General features: G+C 39.2%; 1 protein-coding gene across 1 annotated transcript in view; it reads right to left on the reverse strand.

The window, feature by feature from the left end:
* The window catches only part of cdh13 (cadherin 13, H-cadherin (heart)), a 367,414-nt gene that overhangs the window by 119,585 nt on the left and 228,497 nt on the right, over positions 1 to 19,332 (reverse strand). The window contains exon 8 of the mRNA XM_030732385.1: positions 167 to 345. Coding sequence (XP_030588245.1) covers positions 167 to 345 — 179 coding nt within the window. The remainder of the gene's footprint in view (positions 1 to 166; positions 346 to 19,332) is intronic.

A 19,332-nucleotide genomic window follows, 5' to 3' on the forward strand; every position in this document is an offset into this window, starting at 1 on the left:
AGCTTCATTTCAGAAATTCCAGTGACAAGTGTAAATCTTGTGACAACATCCTGACCAGCAACAACACACACAGTTTTTTTTTTTTTTCCCCACTTGGGAAAGGATCATCGCTCAGTGTAGAGTGCTACACCACAAACACAGAAATGGATTTGCCAAGTGAACCCACCTCTCTGTCAAGTACAGTGGGAGATATGACTGTGACAATGTCTCCTCTTTCTGCATCAATGTAGAACATGTTCGGTGAAGGTTTGTCTGGAGACTGTCTGACGATGTTGTAGCGCAGTACAGCGTTATCTGTGTTGGGGTCGTCTGCGTCAAATGCTGTCATTGTCATCACTGTGGTTCCTGGAGAAGGCAATAAAGAACAAGGTTGAGTCAGCGCTCAAATATCTCTCTCATATAAAATGTATGAGAAAGGGAGCATAATGTTAATGTCATAAGTGATAGAATTTTACAGGGATTAAAAAAAAAATATTTAAAAAGACAGTAAAATTTGCTTTCTAGTGACTAGGAAATGGACCATTTTAAACCCCCCCTCCATAAATTTGATTTAATTTTCAGTGGGCACATTTTTCACTGCATTAACAAAAACATGAAGGGTGAAAAACCCTGAAATGAATCTCAGGTAAACATTTGGAAGGATGTTAAACTCCAGCCGTAAAAAAGGGAAATCAGCTACATTTCATTTTATTATTTGCACCTGTTCTTTTTCCAACTGTGAAATGTATTTGTCATGAATCGCAGAGTTTAGGACTCAAATGCAGAGATGTGGAGACAGGCTAAATAAACCAAAAAGCAAGTCCTTATTTTGGCTGGTAAAAGCCTACAATGCGAAGTCCACCAGAAAAGCAAACAGAATCCAAAACCTTGCTGGAAACACTCAGGGAAAGTTAACAGATGCTGCGACACTAAGGACTGACAGGACTATATATACACTCACACCTTGAAGGCTAATGGGAACACAGGTGAGAGGAAATGAGACACAGGTGCATGGAATCAACATAGTCACATGGGAGTCACAGAAGATAACTAACTAGCAAAGTAAAACAGAAAGTAAGTAACTAAACAGGGAAACATAAAAGTGAAATTAAATGAGGAAAAGAGAAGGAAAGCATGGAGGGGAAAAAACCGATGGAACTAACAAACTCTAAAATAAAAGGTAATTGGATAAATAAATAAGCAGAATGTGTCCAAAAACTCAGAACCTTGGGTCTAAGACCTGGAACCATGACACAGTATTTTGTGATATTGTTGTAATAGTTAAACTATGTTAAAATACTTAAAACCTCTAAAGCCTGCATATCCTTCAATTAACATAAGATTAGCTACATGATATATTTTATCAATTGAATTCAAATTGAATTTGGTATTCTTATGAGTCCTAAAATGATAAAATCATGGAAGTAAATCCTCAAAAAGCAACATTTTAAGCCACTCCTGTCATGACAGCTGCTTAAAAAGTTAGCCTTTGCTATTAATGTGTTTTCTTCCTCGTGTCAGCTGTAACAGCAGGGTGCACTTTATTTGGTAATGGGAAGAAAAATGGAAATCCTGCCCTCCACAGCTGAGCTAAAATAGGAGGCAATCCTTGACACGCCCTCAGCCCTCAATCTCTGTCTCCTTTCAGTGATGAGATACACTCGCACCAATTCAGGGGGACACGCACTCAATCCACACATCCAGAAGTGTACACAATCAAGTGCACAGATTTGTGTATCCATGCATGCACACATACACGCAAACCCAATCAAATATAGACCATGCAAGGAATGTCTCTGAATGGTGTTTTCCATTTCTCCAGTGTGGGCAGGAGTGTCTATTAACTCCATATCAATCCAATACTCTATGTTGTTGTTCTCATTGGCATGCAGTCAGACACGTCGGGTGAAAATATCACCAACTCAATACCTCCTTTTTGTTTCTTTTTTTTCTCTTTTATATCTTCAACACTTTCTAATAAGTGATGTGTTATTGCATTAAGGTGAGGCAGCATGATGGATCATCTTCTTTGTATTTGAAAGTATTAATTTAAATGATGAACTGTCATTTTTAGCAATACTCTGCTATAATTCTTAATTGACTCAATTAATCATTCTCGAGGATGATGATGTGATTATGGTTCTGGTTTCTTTTCTTTTTTTTTTAAGCAATGTGACAACAAGTAAAATAAAACAAATACATGAAGCAGGTGCCTTTCATTTTTGATATTCACTACAGTTTTATGTGTTTCTTGGCAATAAATCCCTCCTGATTCTTATTTGACCCACATATTTAATAAAACATTCCCATAAGTGCTAAATAACAGCACTGCGTTGCATGGCTCATAAGCATCGATCTCGTTTCATGCTTCTCCTTAATACCCGACAGTACTTTGCCACAGTGCATTAGCCAAACTACTCAAATAAGACACAAAAGAGCTAATGGAAAATATGCAAAGTCTACACTAAGTAATAGTGGCTTAGTAGCAAATGTCTTTAGTCCAGTTGAAGGTAATGAAGGGCAAAGAGGTGTGGATTTTATCCTTCTGGCATTTGCACTTCAAGGTGAACCTGTTAATGGTTAAGTAAACTGGTAATCCCTCCTCTGCGTTATAATTACACCATCCCATCTCCCTCATTACCTATGCTCTGTTTCGCTTCACACCCCAAAAGCTTCACCGTGAAAAATGAGCACGCACACAAACACGCATTATCACAAACATGTGCACACACAGTTTTGCTCACAGCCACACCAACTGGCAGCAACATTAGAGTGTTATAAACGATGACTAAAGTGGTTATCTTGAGCAGATCTCAGTGAATTATGTTCTCATTCTGCTGGAAAACGAAGCTCTCTTGAAAGCAACGCAATCATATTCCGTGCTGATGTCAGAGGCAAGCTGACCTTCTCAATGATTACGGTCTTCATCAGATACCATAATTCCTCACACAAATGAGCATCATGTAACCAGTACACATTCATCAGTCCAGGATACAACGCAGCCATCAGCATCAATCAGCTTGTGATAAACATCTAGCATTTTATAATAGGGCAGTGGTAGTGGGTATACATCCAACACTGATGTCTGTTGTATTACATCATGCAATGATACCATGTGGGTAGTGTCTGTGAAAAGTCATTGGCCTCTCTTATCAGCTTTATCCTCCAGCAGGAGCCAAGCTCAATCAATCCTAACTGTATTGGATAGCTATATGGATGTGAATGCACAGGACTGCCATTACTGCTATCACTTGCACCCATCTGCTGTGCTGCTAGATGACACCAGCTCAGACTGCATGAAGAAAAAAGTCACATAATTAATATGGAGATTGCAGAGTGAGTGTAAACAGTGTGTAATGCATTTCTATCAAGTTACTGAATAATGATTTGCCCAGTCCACAAAAACAGAGCAAAGGAAACTGCAGGGCTTTGAGGTAAAAGATTAGCAATTCATACATAAAAAGAAGCCGCAATTGACAGCAAAAAAGAGAGTAAAACCAGATACACATGTGGATTGATTTCATCACGTAGGCTTGTGGGGCAGTGTGCTGTTGCGTACAGCTAGCTCCTATATCTTTCTCAAACACCAAGGGAAATCAGCAGGGGCCGGCAGATCTCTGGTTGCCACCAGGGAACTGACAGAGTGTCAAAGTCAAGATGAAGCAGGAGAACATAGACAAGACAGGAGAGTAAATGTGATTTTAGTGTGTCTACTGTGTGTTATGAGAGTGGACATGACACAATATTCACATGAACGCAAGTGATACGAATTCTTATTTTCAGTTATTTAGCATGCCCAATGGAGATTCTAAAAACTAGAAATTGGATTTATTTTAATCACAATCAAGTGACAGAAAAAGAGCTGAACCCTTTCTACTCTCAGGTGTGAATGCGATCAACGATAAATCACGTTATCCAACATCGATTTGATGGTGCAGTGAATTATAGCCACACATTCAAAAGCAGAATGCAGTGAAGAGATCGTTGCACAGATAAGAGCACATGAAAGTGTTACAGAGCAATTTGCCCATCTTAGATTTTAAAACTGGATATGAAAATCTTATTCACTGTATGATGGATGCTTAAGGCTTTTAAGAAATAATTTATTGGCCCTCTATTCCATAGCACCACCACATGTTATTGAAGTCAATACCACTTCAGATGGGCTCCTTTTAATTTGAAGTATTAAAAAAAAAAAAAAAAAAAAAGACGACGGAGAGAAAGCAGTATGGTATGCCCAGGATGCTGATTTTCAGTATGTCTAATAAATTTTGTTCACGGATAGTGGATTCATTGTAGTTCTTCAGTTCTCTTAAAAGCATAATAGTAACACCACTGAAGACACAATATTATATACAGTACCAGTCAAAAGTTTGGACACATGCATGACTGGTACTGTATATTAATTCATTTAATATCATTTGCAGTGGTCTTCAAAATTGAGGTCACATTATGAATCTGAGCGACTGCAAGATTATTAACAACAACAACAGAAATTAACAGAAAAGGCACAACTCTTTAATCTTGTGTGTTTTCTTTTTTTTCCTGTTTCATTTGAAAGCTTACACCCTGTCACTCTAGTTCCCGCCCTCACGTATGCAAGTTACCGTACTATCACTCTTTATGCCACCCCCGCCTCCTCCATTACCAAACAAATACATACTGTATGCGTGTCTCAGTTCTCCTTGGTTTTTTGCCAGATTGTCTCTGTTCCCCTCATGCTCTCATAGCATTCTAGTCTTTTCTCCGTGTTGTCAATCTTGTTAGTTTCATTTTATTTATTTATTTTTTTTATTTCTGACTGGAATGGGTTTTTTTTTTGTTTGTTTGTTTTTTTGTGCTGAACTGATCTTATTTGGACTGTCAGTAAAGAGCCTGGCTTTTTTTTTTTTTTTAGCATTACAGTCACATGTGTATCTATGCATCTCACTGTTTATTTCAGACATTTTTATAATTTACCTTACTTATACTACTTAAGTAAGGTAAATTACTTAAAGAAAAACTGTTCCAATCATCACAAGAACCATCAAAATCGTGGCCCGAGGATGCCTCACAGCAGCTGCGGGACTGTTTCAACAGGACAAAATGGGATGTTTTTGAGCACCAGGACCTGGAGGTATTCACAGACAGTGTACTGTGCTACATCAAGAACTGCATAGATACTGTAGCTGTGGAAAAACGCATCCGGGTCTTCCCCAACCAGAAGCCCTGGATGACTCGGGAGGTCCAGCTACTGCTAAAGGCTAGGAATATCGCCTTCAGGTCTGGGGACAGGACCGTCTACAGAACGGCCCGAGCTAACCTGAAGAGAGGCATCAGAGTGGCTAAATCTGATTACAGGAGGAGGATAGAGGGATTTCCTGCCACACAGCAGGCAGGTGTGGCAGGAAATCCAGCATCTTACCAACTACAGGGCCAACCTTGCAGCTGCGGAAAGTGACGCCTCGCTGGCAGAGGAGCTGAACCGCTTTTTTGCTCGCTTCGAGGTGAAGCCAAGCGATCCACAACACCACAACCCTCGTTGTAGAGGAGCATGAGGTGAGGCGCACACTGCGGGCCGTTAACCCAAGGAAGGCTGCCGGACCTGACGGTGTCCCTGGTCGTGTTTTGAAGGACTGCGCTGACCAGCTGGCTGGAGTCTTCACCAGGATCTTCAATAAGTCCCTGGCCCTGTCCACCGTCCCATCCTGTCTGAAATCCTCCACCATAGTCCCCCTACCCAAGAAACCTCACATCTCAAGCCTCAACAATTACCGGCCAGTGGCACTCACCCCGGTGGTGATGAAGTGTTTTGAAAAACTGGTCCGGGGTCACATCACAGCACTTCTCCCTCCTGGCTTTGACCCACACCAGTTTGCTTACAGAGCCAATAGGTCCACAGAGGATGCGGTAACCACAGCCCTCCATGCTGCACTGCAACACCTGGAACAGCAGGGGAGCTATGTGCGGATGCTCTTCGTAGACTACAGCTCTGCTTTTAATACTATCCTCCCTCACAGAATGGTGAACAAACTGGGGGATCTGGGTCTTCCTCACTCCATCTGCACGTGGATTATGAGCTTCCTGACTGGCCGACAGCAGAGAGTAAGGGTGGGAAAACACACATCCACTGCCCTCAGCCTCAGTACTGGCTCTCCACAGGCCTGTGTGCTCAGTCCCCTGCTCTATTCTCTGTACACACATGACTGCACCCCTGCCTACCACAGCAACACCATCATCAAGTTTGCTGATGATACTACAGTGGTGGGGCTCATCTCAGGAGGCGACGAGTCCGCTTACAGGGGTGAGGTGGAGCGACTGTTAGTGTGGTGCAGGGAGAACAATCTGCTTCTCAACACCTCAAAGACAAAAGAGCTGGTAATAGACTTCAGGAGGAACAAAACGGACATTACACCACTGACCATCAGGGGAGTCTGTGTGGAGAGGGTGGCTGACTTCCGCTTCTTGGGGGTTCACACTGAGCTGACAAAAAAGGCCCAGCAAAGAATGTACTTCCCGAGGGTTCTCAAGAGGAACAACATCAAGCAAAATCTGCTGGTATCCTTCTACAAGTGCTCCATAGAGAGTGTACTAACATACTGCATTTGTGCATGGTATAACAGCAGTACTGCAGCTCAAAGAAAAGCTCTCCAAAGGGTTGTGAATACAGCCCAAAAAATCATTGGCTGCCCTCTCCCCTCACTGGAGGACTTGCACAGCGACCGCTGTATTAAAAAAGCACAAAACATCACAAACGACACTTCTCACCCCGGACACTCTTTGTTTGCACTCTTGCCTTTGGGTAGAAGATACAGAGCATTAAGAACAAAAACGAACCGACTCAGAGACAGTTTCCACCCCACAGCAATAACTAAACTAAATACAATTTCAAACAAACCACAAAATCAACATGTAAGATGTGTGTGAGAATGTTATTTGTTATTTATTTGTTATTTTACGTGTAAATGATTAGTCACTATAGCTACTATTTTATTATTATGGCTATTATTTTCTCTTTCTTTCTTTATTTTTAGGCACCGACTGATGGCACTTTTAATTTCGTTGTTCTTGTAACAATGACAATAAAGAAATCTATCTATTTACTTTTATGACACATGAAGTATGAGATTCTTTTTTTCCTTCATTCTGTCATGTACCACTGTGTGGCAGACAGGATGAGGACCCCACTGCAGGACTCTGGACACGGACGTAAACTCAAAAAACACAACTTTATTGCTGGGACTGCGGCGCCAGCAGAACAAACTAGGAACCTTCTTTCACAGGAATGCAGACTGACAGAGGGACACACAGCAGGCAGGAAAACTATGATGAGGACACAACAGAGAACTAAGGGAAATGCAGACAATATATACACATCAGGGCAATCAGGGAAATAGGACACACCAGGGAGCACAGCTGAACAGAATCACACTAACAAGATGGAGGAAGCAAAACCAGAAACAAGCCACACAGGACGAAATAATCCCAAAAGAAAAGAATCAATGGTGACAAAACTTAAGAATCAAAACACAAAACACTGGTCAAAGCCCAGGATCATGACACACACAGCTCTAAAACTATTACAATATCACAGAATACAGCTGAAAGAAGAACAGCTGAAAATAATGAAATGAAATATGGTTTTATTCCATTTGCTGCAAGAGTTTCACAATGACTATAACTCAAAAGTCAAAATGTTTTCTGTGAGAAGAAAACATCACTTTCACTGTACACTTGGCATTACTTTAATTACAGGAGAAAGAATGTTTAAATGAGTCCATTCAGCTTCAATTATGTCTATAAGGGATTAAGACAGTAGTTTTGGAAGAGTGCATTGGTGAAACAGGTGTCAGCAGATGTTTTTGCCTAAACTATTCATTTTTCTCTACCTGTCTATGTTGTTTGCCAACCTACAGTTACCACTACATCACTGCTCAGTGCAAGGATGCTGGCGTGTCTGCTTCCCACGGTGTCTTTTGGTAAAACCTGCCATATGAAGGAGATGATTGCAACCATTGTGTTTCCTTTAAGGAAAATCGCTTGATGTCACATACTTATAATGCATCTCATAAAACAATCTTTTTTTTGGACTATATACTATTTCTTTTTCATGTAAAATAACTATATTGGTAATTGAAATTTTAAAAAAAAAGATGTGGTTTTTGACTGCTGCTGATGAAGGTCATATCATAAACAATAAAGCCATATGATGAGTTGTAAAACTGGTTCATTTTTTCACTGCTGTGAATGTGTTTTTCAAATGCACTGCAGGTCTGCTCCACACAATGCTGTCATGTCACAAACCTACAGTAAAATGCATCTTACACATTGCTCTGACTTTTATTTACTGGACTATCTACCATTTGCTTTCACGTGATATTAGTAAAAAGCTTTGCAAGCAAGATATGATTTATGACTGCTTTTGATGAAGATCATATGATAAACTGTAGAGGGCTGTTCCACACAGTGTTGTTTTGCTCGCTACTGTTCTTGTCTGAACACCCATTTGTTTTATTTCTCCATCTCATTAAACTGATTTGTACAACACCATCTTATAAAGCACCATTAGCACTGCACCACCTATTTGCCAGCTCATTTATTCCGCTGGACTTCACCTGCTTGCTTACTTGCCTGGTTGCCTATCTGGCACACTGCCATCCTTCTCCAGTGTGGTTGTAGTGGCCTCCTGTCAGGGGCGGACACGCAATAAACATTGTGGCTCAAGTATCAAACAAAAAGGAGCAGAAAATAAAACACTATTTCTACAACATAAATAATAAATACATGAAAAAAATATCTTAAATAACCTGTTTCACTAAAACATTAAATGGTTTTTAATGAAGCTGGTGAGGGAATCACATTCAAACTAACTTAATTTGAGTTGTATATATAGTAATGCGCAAAAATCTTGACCCACCTCTTATTTTTTTATATACTTTTTTATATATAAATATTTTATAACCTTGACCTTATAACCTCAAGTGGCCTTGAGCAATAGTTCTCCAGCTTTTCTGAAGTTATTTCAAAGTTTCTTTGGACATTGGCTGTTTTTTCACTCATTTTCAGTCCATTGCTTGTGCCTGACCATTTTCTGAGAATTTTTTTTTTTTTTTTTTTTTTGCCTTTGGTGTTAGGCAGGGACCGGGTTTCCAGGGACCCACCCTGGAGCCAAGCCTGGGGAGTGAGGTCGAGGGAGAGTGCCTGGTGGAGGCCCACTCTGCAAGATCTTCTCAGTCTGCTTTGAAGCGATTCTGGCAAACTGTTTGGTGACTCAGGAAGGCATACTGCGGGTGGGGCACAGCTGACTTCAACTGAGACTATAGTCGGGCAGTGGAAGGAATATTTCGAGGACCTCGTTTCTAGGTGGAGCCAAGCAGCAGAAGGCGTTCACTTTGGTGGCCACAGAATATCATCTCTGCTTTTTGCAGATAATGTGGTCCTGTTGGCTTCATCAGTTGGTGGCCTCCAGCTTGCACTGGAGCAGTTTACAGCTGAGTGTAAAACAGAAGGAATGAGAATTAGCACCTCCAAGTCTGAGCCCATGGTCCTCTGCCAGTAAAGGGTGGGGTGCCCACTCTGGGTCAGGAATGAGTTGCTGCCCCAACTATCTCTGGGTCTTGTTCATGAGTGAGAGGAGAGGAAAGAGGGAGACTGACAGACAGATTGAGGCCTTGTCTGCAGTGATGTGGACACTGCACACTGCAGTGAAGAGAGAGCTGAGCATAAAAGCAAAGGTGTCGATTTACTGGTCGATCTACGTCCCTGTGCTTACCTGTGGTCATGACCGAAAGATTGAAATTGTGGATACAAGTGGTGGAAATTAGCTTTCTCTGAAGGGTGGCTGGCCTCTCCCTTAGAGATAGGGTGAGGAGTTCAGTCATTTGAGAGGCACTCCAGCATTCCTGAAGACTACTTCAAGAAATTACATGAAAGCTTGCCTAAGAAAGTTCAGGCTGTGTTGAAGAATGAAGTTGGTGAGACTCTTTAATGCTTTTCAGAGTTATACAAACTCCATTTTACTGCATTTCCATGTATGTTTGTATATGTTTCAATAAATTACCACACCTATTTCAAATTTTCCTAGCAAGAAATGGCAGGTGGCTTAAGACTTTTACACACTTCTGTACAAGAAAATAATTGCTATAAAATCTGAAAATGAAATTTCATGCCAACACTACCATAACAAAGAAAAAGACCATCAAGTTGGTAAAAAGGTTTCAGTGGTTCAAACATGTTTCAAACAGTAAAACTGCTACATAGGCAATTTTCTGTCTTGCAACTAATTCCTGATTTTCAAACAATATTTGCAATCCCTTCCCTTATGGAACGCAATTTAAGCTTGTACAGTATATGGACTGGGTGTACAACTTTTCACACTGTGTGGTGATCTATTTGTAACTTTATTTCAGTTTTAATATTTTTTTCATTTGCAACATAAATATTGATAGGAATCAATATTTATAGCTAGGAAATGAAGTAACTGTTGTTTTCCAAAAGTTTGACAATTCAGTTGGTCAGAAAACTTCTCTAAGAAAATGAATTCTGGAGCAATAACAGTAGCAGCAGAAGCCGGAGATGTGGAAAGCTGTTGTGGAGCTGTGCCGCACGTAAACTAAATATGAGATAATGAGCCCCGAGCTGACAGCCAAGTAAATGGAGTGAAATACCGTCCAGCTGCCCTATCCTGCCTCTTTTACAATGCAATTTCTCCATTCTATCTTCTCAGCCAGTATCAGCTTAGGCTACAACTGGATCACTGGTAAAAGCTAAATTATAAACAATTCATTGGGGATACAACCACTCAGCAAAGAAGAACAACACAAAGCTATTTTGCAACTTGCGAGGATAACAATTGTGTGGATTGAAAGGTACCATAAAATGTCTGTGCCGGTGCTTATGTATAGTTTAAAATGATTGACAGGCAGGACAGAGGGATAGTTATCCATTCCACCACACAATACTGGTGACACATTGGCTAATAGGACTAAATAACACTAACTAATGAACAGAGGATCCTTCCAAACAAGCTCAGGCTACACAGTGACAATCAAAGCTTGGTAATGATGTCTAATCTTAACTCTATAATTGAAAAAGTAAATGAAGTGTATTAAATCATTTACAAAGAAATAAAAATGATTGAGAGAAAAGCAGAATGCATACAACAGACACTTGGTGTTTAAAGTCCAATAGTGTCATTTCTAAAACTGACTGATTGGGTTGATGTTGAGGTTGCAGAAGTTACAAATGGGAATCTCTGAACCTAGTTAATCAAGGTTTTTATGCTCAGCATCACTGTGAATTGAATCTGAGCACACAGCAGGGAATTATTCTACTGAGAACATTTTTATAAATTAAGTTTCAGGTATGTATTCATAGGCTTTAAGATGCACACTTTTAATGTGAATGAATAAATCAGATTGTTAGGCCAAAATCTGCACAAAATTTATGTCAAATGCAATCCAAAAATAGCTCACGGCAGTTAAACTAACACCAGACCACATGTTAATATTTTCTGTGACCGGTGATAATTATATATGTACCACCTCAAATTGCTCATTTCAGGAGTGCCTGGAACAGGGCCTTGGTTTCACCTGGTTTCACGTTCTACAGCAAAATTCATTGTTTTTAAGTTTATAAATCCACACTGTGGCCCTTTTATTCTGGGTATAATGGTATAATGTTACACTTATTTAAACCTATCAAAATGGATATATCCATAATTGTGGACAGCCCTTAATTTTTAATAAGTATAAAGTTGAGGCTTAATTCTAATCTGCCCATGCATCAGGAGCCCCTCTGTTACTGTGTTACTCCACACAGGTTTTTTTTTTCTTGTGACTACTTTTCAGAAATGTTGAATGAAGTGCCAAAGCCAAAACAAATATCATTAGTATTTTCCACCTTAACCTTGCCTCCAGTAGTGCCTCCAGTAACTCAGATTCTAGTTCTTGAAGCTAAACAATCACATTTATACATTTTACAAGTTTACTGGAACTAAACACTGCTTTCACAGACAATGCTTTTGGCAGTTTTGTGTCAATCATCCCACTTGTGTTGCAGGGTCTTTGAATTCAAAAGCAAAAAAAACATGAAAATACAGAAAAACAAGCAAACATTCGATCGTACAGGCTTATAACAAATGTATAACTATTTTAAATTGGGGAAATTAGAGTCTTGAGACAGGCAGCTTGTCTGTTTTCCTGGATTAAGATAATCTAATTATGTTCTAGATCAATTTTTTGTCCTATTTACAAGTACTATAACGTATATGCACATGCATATGCTCTATACACACTATTTTATCTGTGATTTTAAACAGAGCGTTCTCAGATAGGACAAAGTGTAGCTGACTACACTTCTCTTCCATTTGCATATCCTTTGCCTGTCCCCTCCCCTCCTGCCAGCATAATGAATGCTACAGGTCCCATGAAGGAGTCAAATGTCAGGTCCTGATGCTGGAAGACAGTCCGCAGAGCATAATGACCAGCTGAACCATCTTCTCTCATGACCCCAAACAGAGCAGAGAGGAGAGAAAAGTCAAGTAAATGGGAGAGAAAGGAAAGGGAACGAATTAAGAAATGTCAGACCATGCGGTCAAGAACCTCATAGTAATGGAGCGAAAAAGAAAAAAAAAAGATAAACAACTACTGTATGAAGCACCACAACAAATATGTAAATGAGAAAAGGGTGTTATAAAGAAGGAAAGCAAATAGTGGAAAAAAGGAGGACAAAACTGGTTAGAAACAGGATGGATGGCTTGAAATGAGGTGCAGGGACCAGTCAAGGAAGTAAACCACTGATCAAGAAAAAAAAAACGACTATTAAACCCTGTGGATGGTTGAGGGTTAATGAAATGTTATATTTCAAAAATGCATCAAAGCTGTTGACTCAGTTGTGTACAGTACACGTTTGCAACGCTAATCAGCTAACTCAGTCACAACCTACATTCATTGATTAATGGAACATTGTAGCAGAAATACCATATGATCCCAATCATTATTAAAGAAAATCTAATTACCCTGTGGCTGTGATGCCACCAGACCTGTCCAAATGTTTCATGCTTTTAATGTTCTGCCAAAGAATATGCTTTTAAAAAACAAGTCATTAATCTAGCGAGGCAAGGAAATGACAGAATATTGCTTTTCTTTTCTTAGGTGTAATTAATAATCGTGTGTTCAGCAGATCATGTCTGGTGCTACTCAGCATGCTTATACAGCTGAAGCTACTATAGAGAAATTTTGACTAGAGCTACAAAGGCAGAGACTCTGCAAAGGACTCTTTGGAGATGGCCTTTGTGGGCTGTGGGTATATGGGGAAACTGATTGATTCAGTGGCTGAAAAAAGCTTGTAATTCATGAGTTAATTTTGTTTAGCTGTTTATCCAACATGCACTGGCATTGCCAAAAGCCAGGCTAAAAATTTCCATCACCAATTTCATTTTTGCATAACAGAAAGAAAAAGTCAGTGCTTCTTATCTATGCTCGTGCCTCTGTCCATGTCCCTCCTTTTTTTTTTTTGCACTTGGCTTTAAGGATGAGTTTCTTAGCCAAGGTTGAATCATAAGGTGAGGCTTCAATCTTAACTAGACTAAGGAATATGAACTGAAGGCTCAAGGCAACTTATTAAAATGCAAGACCCCAGAGAGCTATTAGAATGAAAGATCACAACCTTTCACACAGGAATTTATGCAGGAAGTATGCCAACTATTAAGAGACAGATTACACAAAAGAGCTAGACAGTGGTAGACCTGCAGAAAGTGGGGTACTATTTCATGGAACTTAGTAAAATTTGATATGGTATTGTGTTTCATTTTCACCCACACACATGCTAAGCCACAACTCCTGTCTTTTACTTATTCTTGGTTCTATCATCAGTGGACCAATCATCAGTCGGCATACAAATTGAAGGAAATACCTGAGTAAATGATGGCGAACCATAACAGATAGATTCTTCAGGGTGTTGGGGGACCCTGAATGGTTTCATGAGTAGGTAAATTATGTGAATCATACCGTGGCCTTCAGCAGATTTTAACCCGTGTACAGTCTGGTTGAGACTATAAAGTAAGTCTGCCAAAAGTTTTTCATTTGAAGTTTGTTTAAATTAAAATAACTATCACGGAGTACAGACTATAATTAAATTAGTGGGTGAGAATAATCACCCAAACAATCCTAGTGCTTATGTCTTGTTATGGTGATGAATGTATTAATAAGCTAGATATTAAGGAGAAATTAGTTTACAAATACATTTGCTGTCTGGAAAAGTGAAATTACATTTAAAACTATTTATGTAAAGACTGAAACCACATAACCAAACAACAACAAAAGAATAGATGTTGCAAGAGGCTTAAATGAAATAAAAAGATAAAACAAACAAACAAACAAACAAAAAAACAAAACAAATGTCAGGATATAAATGTCAGCAAAAAGCAAAACTATAATTTCTTACATTCTAAGTGACATCTAAGATTGTCCTTTTTGTTCAAAACTAAAATGCTTCCTGTCAACCAACTAATCATTTAGTAAACGGACTAAATGAATACTGCTAATGGGTGCAGCTCTAATTGGATCGTTTGTTTTTAAGTTTTGGCATTTTTTGATCTATATTCAACTTTAATCTCCCTGACAGAATATTCCTAAAGGGATTAATAAAGTTTTATCTAATCTAATCTAATCTAATCTAATCTAATCTAATCTAATCTAATGTTCCAAAACCAAATGTAAGCTGAGCGATCTGATCAAAGATCAGATTGGGTGCTCTGTATTTATATTACACAGTAACACAGGCAATGCTGCTTGATTATAATGTACAATGAGGAGATATTCCTATTGATAAATTACAAGACGCAGTTTAATGTTAACAATGACTTTCCATGTAGCCTTTTGACTCTCTCAAAAATGCCTAAATGAATCTGGAGGGAATGTGTGATTCACAAATCCTCAATCTGCTCCACCACCATTGAGGTTCTAGCTAATGACTTCGCTCACTTTATCAAGACAAAAAAGATACTTCCCCTTTAAAAGGGCACTTCAATTAATTACTGCCGGAAAATCCCCTTTAATTCTGTACTAGAGGCTCAGTGAATAAAACTGAAAACCTATTAGTGAGCATTCATCTGATCGCACACAGGAGAAAGAAGGCTATCAGTGCAGAGCAGCGAGCTACTGTACAGCAGAGCATGGGGACGAGCAGGAGAGGAAGAGGGATGCAGGGCCTGGCATTGGTCCTAGCGCTGGATCAAAGGTAGCGGTGTAAAAAGGTTATTGGATGATGGTTTGCTGTATTTATCCCGACTTCATTCTTTAAGTAGGTTTGACGTGCACTTTCCCTTGACCATTATTTTTTAATGAAAGAAAGAGGAAGAAAACAAAATGAATTCTGAGGGGGAAACCTAGAAATCTGAAGACTGATTTAATGTTATTACTATTTACGAGAAATTTCCTCTTTTCCTTTCAGTCCGTTCCCATTTGCAGGGTGTCAATACTATTTTGTCAAACTCACCGGCGTGACTCATTTATGCACAAAATGTCCTTTGGCTGAGGCTTGGAGCATTAGCCATGGTCACTCTCATCTCATCCTTTTTCAAGATTACTGTTGTGAAGGAGCACACTTTATTACAATTAACCAACATTTTTAATGATAGGGATAATGATATTTTTGTCAATATTAACAGATTTTTTTTTCTAGACCTAAAAAGTAGTGCTTTTATGGTCCTAAACAACCTTTAGGGCCTTATTTATGGTCTTATTCATGGTCAGCACACAACCCTCTTTTGGTGTTAAAAAACTACTGTTGGGATTTACTAAGGAGACACAGTGTACAGTATTGTTTACAGGCTATACTGTGTGTATAGCCATAGTAGATATAGTAATACAGAAAACAATTAATTTAAATTATTGCTGCAAAGATGTTTCTTCAAGCTACTGAATCATGAGGTGTACGTAGTTTTTCACAGGACTGCATAGAATCCTATAAAAAATTTAGTGCACAAAGTTTTAGGAGGATTTACCACACACTGCAGTAAATTTAACAAAAGCACGTCTTATTTGGCACATGATGTGGTTGTGGCAGTTGCTGCTAGGAGTGTTCATTTATTTGGAATGACAAGAGGAGATTTTATCAGAAAGGGATGAAGATACTCCCAATACAAGTCAAATACAAAGGTGTGTCTTTATATGTGTTTTATAGGCAGTGAAGTTATTTTAACAGTGTTTCCAATTTTTAGTCACATATCTACACTGGGATCGGTACACAATGAAAACATTGCGCACGCGCACACACACACACACACACACACACACACACACACACACACACACACACACACACACACACACACACACACACACACACACACACACAGAGCAACATTCCTTTAATTTCTTTTTTATTCTTTTTTTTTAATTCTCTTTAGTGCCAGAGCTGTTACATAACATATCAAAATACTGGTCAAAATTGATCTTTTAATGGGACTGTCTTAATGTGTTTGGATAATTTCTGAATGTTACAATATGTAATATTAACTTTAATAAGTTCCTGCAATCTTACACAGCTAACAGGAAAAAGAAGAGATGCACACATTTCTCCGTGTGGCGCAGTAATTGTATTTTCACACACGACGGCTCAGGATCTGGTGTTAAATAATGTTTTGAGTTCTGCTACACATTGCACAGGTCACATGTATTTCAAGTTTACATGGTGGAATGGTTTGTAATATCAGAGACCTCCTCTGAATGAATCCTGTGCTCCACCTGAGTCTCAACCCACAGGACCACACACACTCCCCTGCATTTTCTAATAGAGGAGTTCACCCCTAAATCAGAGGCTCCAGTGGGAGTTGAACTATGGTTTCCTGGCTGGCAAACCTATGACTGAGACTGGCAGCTGTCAGCCAGTGTTGCTGTGGCCAATGTGTCAAAGAACAGATGCCAATGGACACCTTGTGTGTAAGGGGAAGACGCAGGTATAATATAATGCTGTTTGGTATTTAGGTGTCAAGTACAGACGGACATTAAGCACAACCATCCGTTGAATTTACTTGACATTATTCATGTTCCATTGATATTAACACAATAAAATCACAATCAAGTTTAGAAAACAACAACAACACATTTGGTGTTTGTAGTTGTATTGTATCTCTCCTTTGCAACATTTAAACAAGACTGTGTGAGCGGGTTTTAGTGTGAAAAAAAGAGGCAGGAGCAGAATATGCATGGAGGGGATAGTATTATAATGAACCACCATACTATATCAGAACATTACAGCTCTACAGAGAATAAGGCAAACAATGCAAATGCAAGGAAAGTCTAAGTAGAGCAATGAGAAAATGGCACCGCTAGGTCCAATAAATAAAATAGAGCATACAGAGTGGAGGAAATTGGAAGAAGTATGATCACTAAATCGCAATAAAAACATGAACTTTACTTTCCCTTTAGAGATCTTAGTATTTACACTATAGTACCAAAAGTATTTGCTCATCTGCCTTCACATACATACTGTATGAACTTGAGTGATGTCCCATTCTTAATCCATAGGGTTTAATATGATGTGCGCTCACCCTTTCCAGCAATAACAGCTTCATCATCTGGGAATCCTTTTCACAAGGTTTAGGAATGTTTATGGGAATTTTTGACCATGCTTCCAGAAGCACATTTGTGAGGTCAGAAGGCTTGTCTCAGTCTCCACTCTAATTCATCCCAAAGGTGTTCTCTGGGGCTGAAGTCAGGACTTTGTGCAGGCCAGTCAAGTTCTTATATGCAAAAATCGCTCATCCATGTCTTCATGGACCTTGCTTTGTGCACAGGTGCGCAGTCATGTTGGAACAAGAAGGGCCATTCCCAAAGCGTTCCAAAAAAAAGTTGGGAGCATGAAATTGTCCAAATTGTCTTGGTACAATGAAACATTGAGAGTTCCTTTCACTGGAACTAAGGGGCCGAGCCCAATTCCTGTAAAACAACACACACCAAACTCAGACTCGTCCATTGGATTGTCAGAGGGAAAAGCATGATTTGTCACTCCAGAGAACAGGTCTCCACTGCTCTAGAGTCCAGTGGTAGAATGTGTTACAACTCAAGATGACACTTTGCATTGTGCTTGGTGACGTAAGACTTGGATGCAGCTGCTCGGCCGTGGAAACCCATTCCATGAAGCTCTCTATGCAGCTTGGAAATTTCATGATTGGACTTGTTCCACAAGCGGCACACTATTATGGTACCATGGTGGAATCCATTGAGCTCCCATTCTTTCACAAATGTTTGTAAAAGCAGTCTGCGTGGCACAGGTGCTTGATTTTGTAAACCTGTGGCCATGGAAGAAATTAGGACATTTGAATTCAATGATTTGGATGGGTGAGTGAATACTTTTGGAAATAGAGTGTACAAAGATTTGAAAAGCATTTTTCACCACTGAATATTAATAAATGGAGATGAAATGTTCAAGGCCCAGAGTGCACAAACAAAACTGAGCTGTAAAAGAACAAATCATTCGTAGTACATGGTCATGTACGTTCCTTAATGATCAGCCTATTACCCAATTACCAGGAGTTTTCAAAAAACACAACATAGTGAGAGAAGGGCAAAGTCATGAATTAAACGGCTTTTTGAAAACTGCTTTCTCCTCCAATTGTTCTTGATTTATACCCTGCAGCAACACAATCAATGACCTCAAAACAATCAAAACTTGATGATGCCCTTTATGCAAAGTATTTTCCTCTGTCTTGCGTGCTCTTGGATCTATTTGTCATCCTCATTCTTTCCACTACTTACAAGAGTGGTTTCAGGATGAGAGTTACAGATTGCTAGTGCTCCACTGCCATTTGTTTGTCCTTGACTGAGGATTATGATCATGACCATACATGGCATTCACTGAGCTTGCAACAGTGCAGGATGTTGGAGCACAGCATTCTAGTGACAAGGGATGATATAGCTGGCTATTAGATAGAAAATGCCTTTTACACTCTTTTGTTACAAACAGCAAAGATGCTTTATAGAACCAGAAACAAAACCTTTTCTTTTCATCCAATTCAAAGTCAGGCCTAAAGGTGGTTAAAAAAAAGTGCCACATTTCAGCTATTATGTACCACAAATTACTTTTTTGTAGTGCCACTTATCTTACATTTAATTACATGTCTCACACTGAGATACTCACATTCAGTAGGTGAATGTGAAAACATCCTTCTATGCTAAACTCTGCACTTACATCATTTTACTCAGTAAAGGTCAACCAACGAAGAGAAGGAATCATAAGCTAAATACATTTTTCCAATGTCAGAAATACATTAGCAATAAAGAAGATCAAACTATCAGCAAGTTTCAGGTAGACAAACGTACCATGAGATCATCAAAAAATAAATAAATAATAATATCCTAACAATATCCT

The sequence above is a fragment of the Archocentrus centrarchus genome, chromosome 6 (assembly GCF_007364275.1).
Source record: "Archocentrus centrarchus isolate MPI-CPG fArcCen1 chromosome 6, fArcCen1, whole genome shotgun sequence".
NCBI lineage: Eukaryota > Metazoa > Chordata > Actinopteri > Cichliformes > Cichlidae > Archocentrus > Archocentrus centrarchus.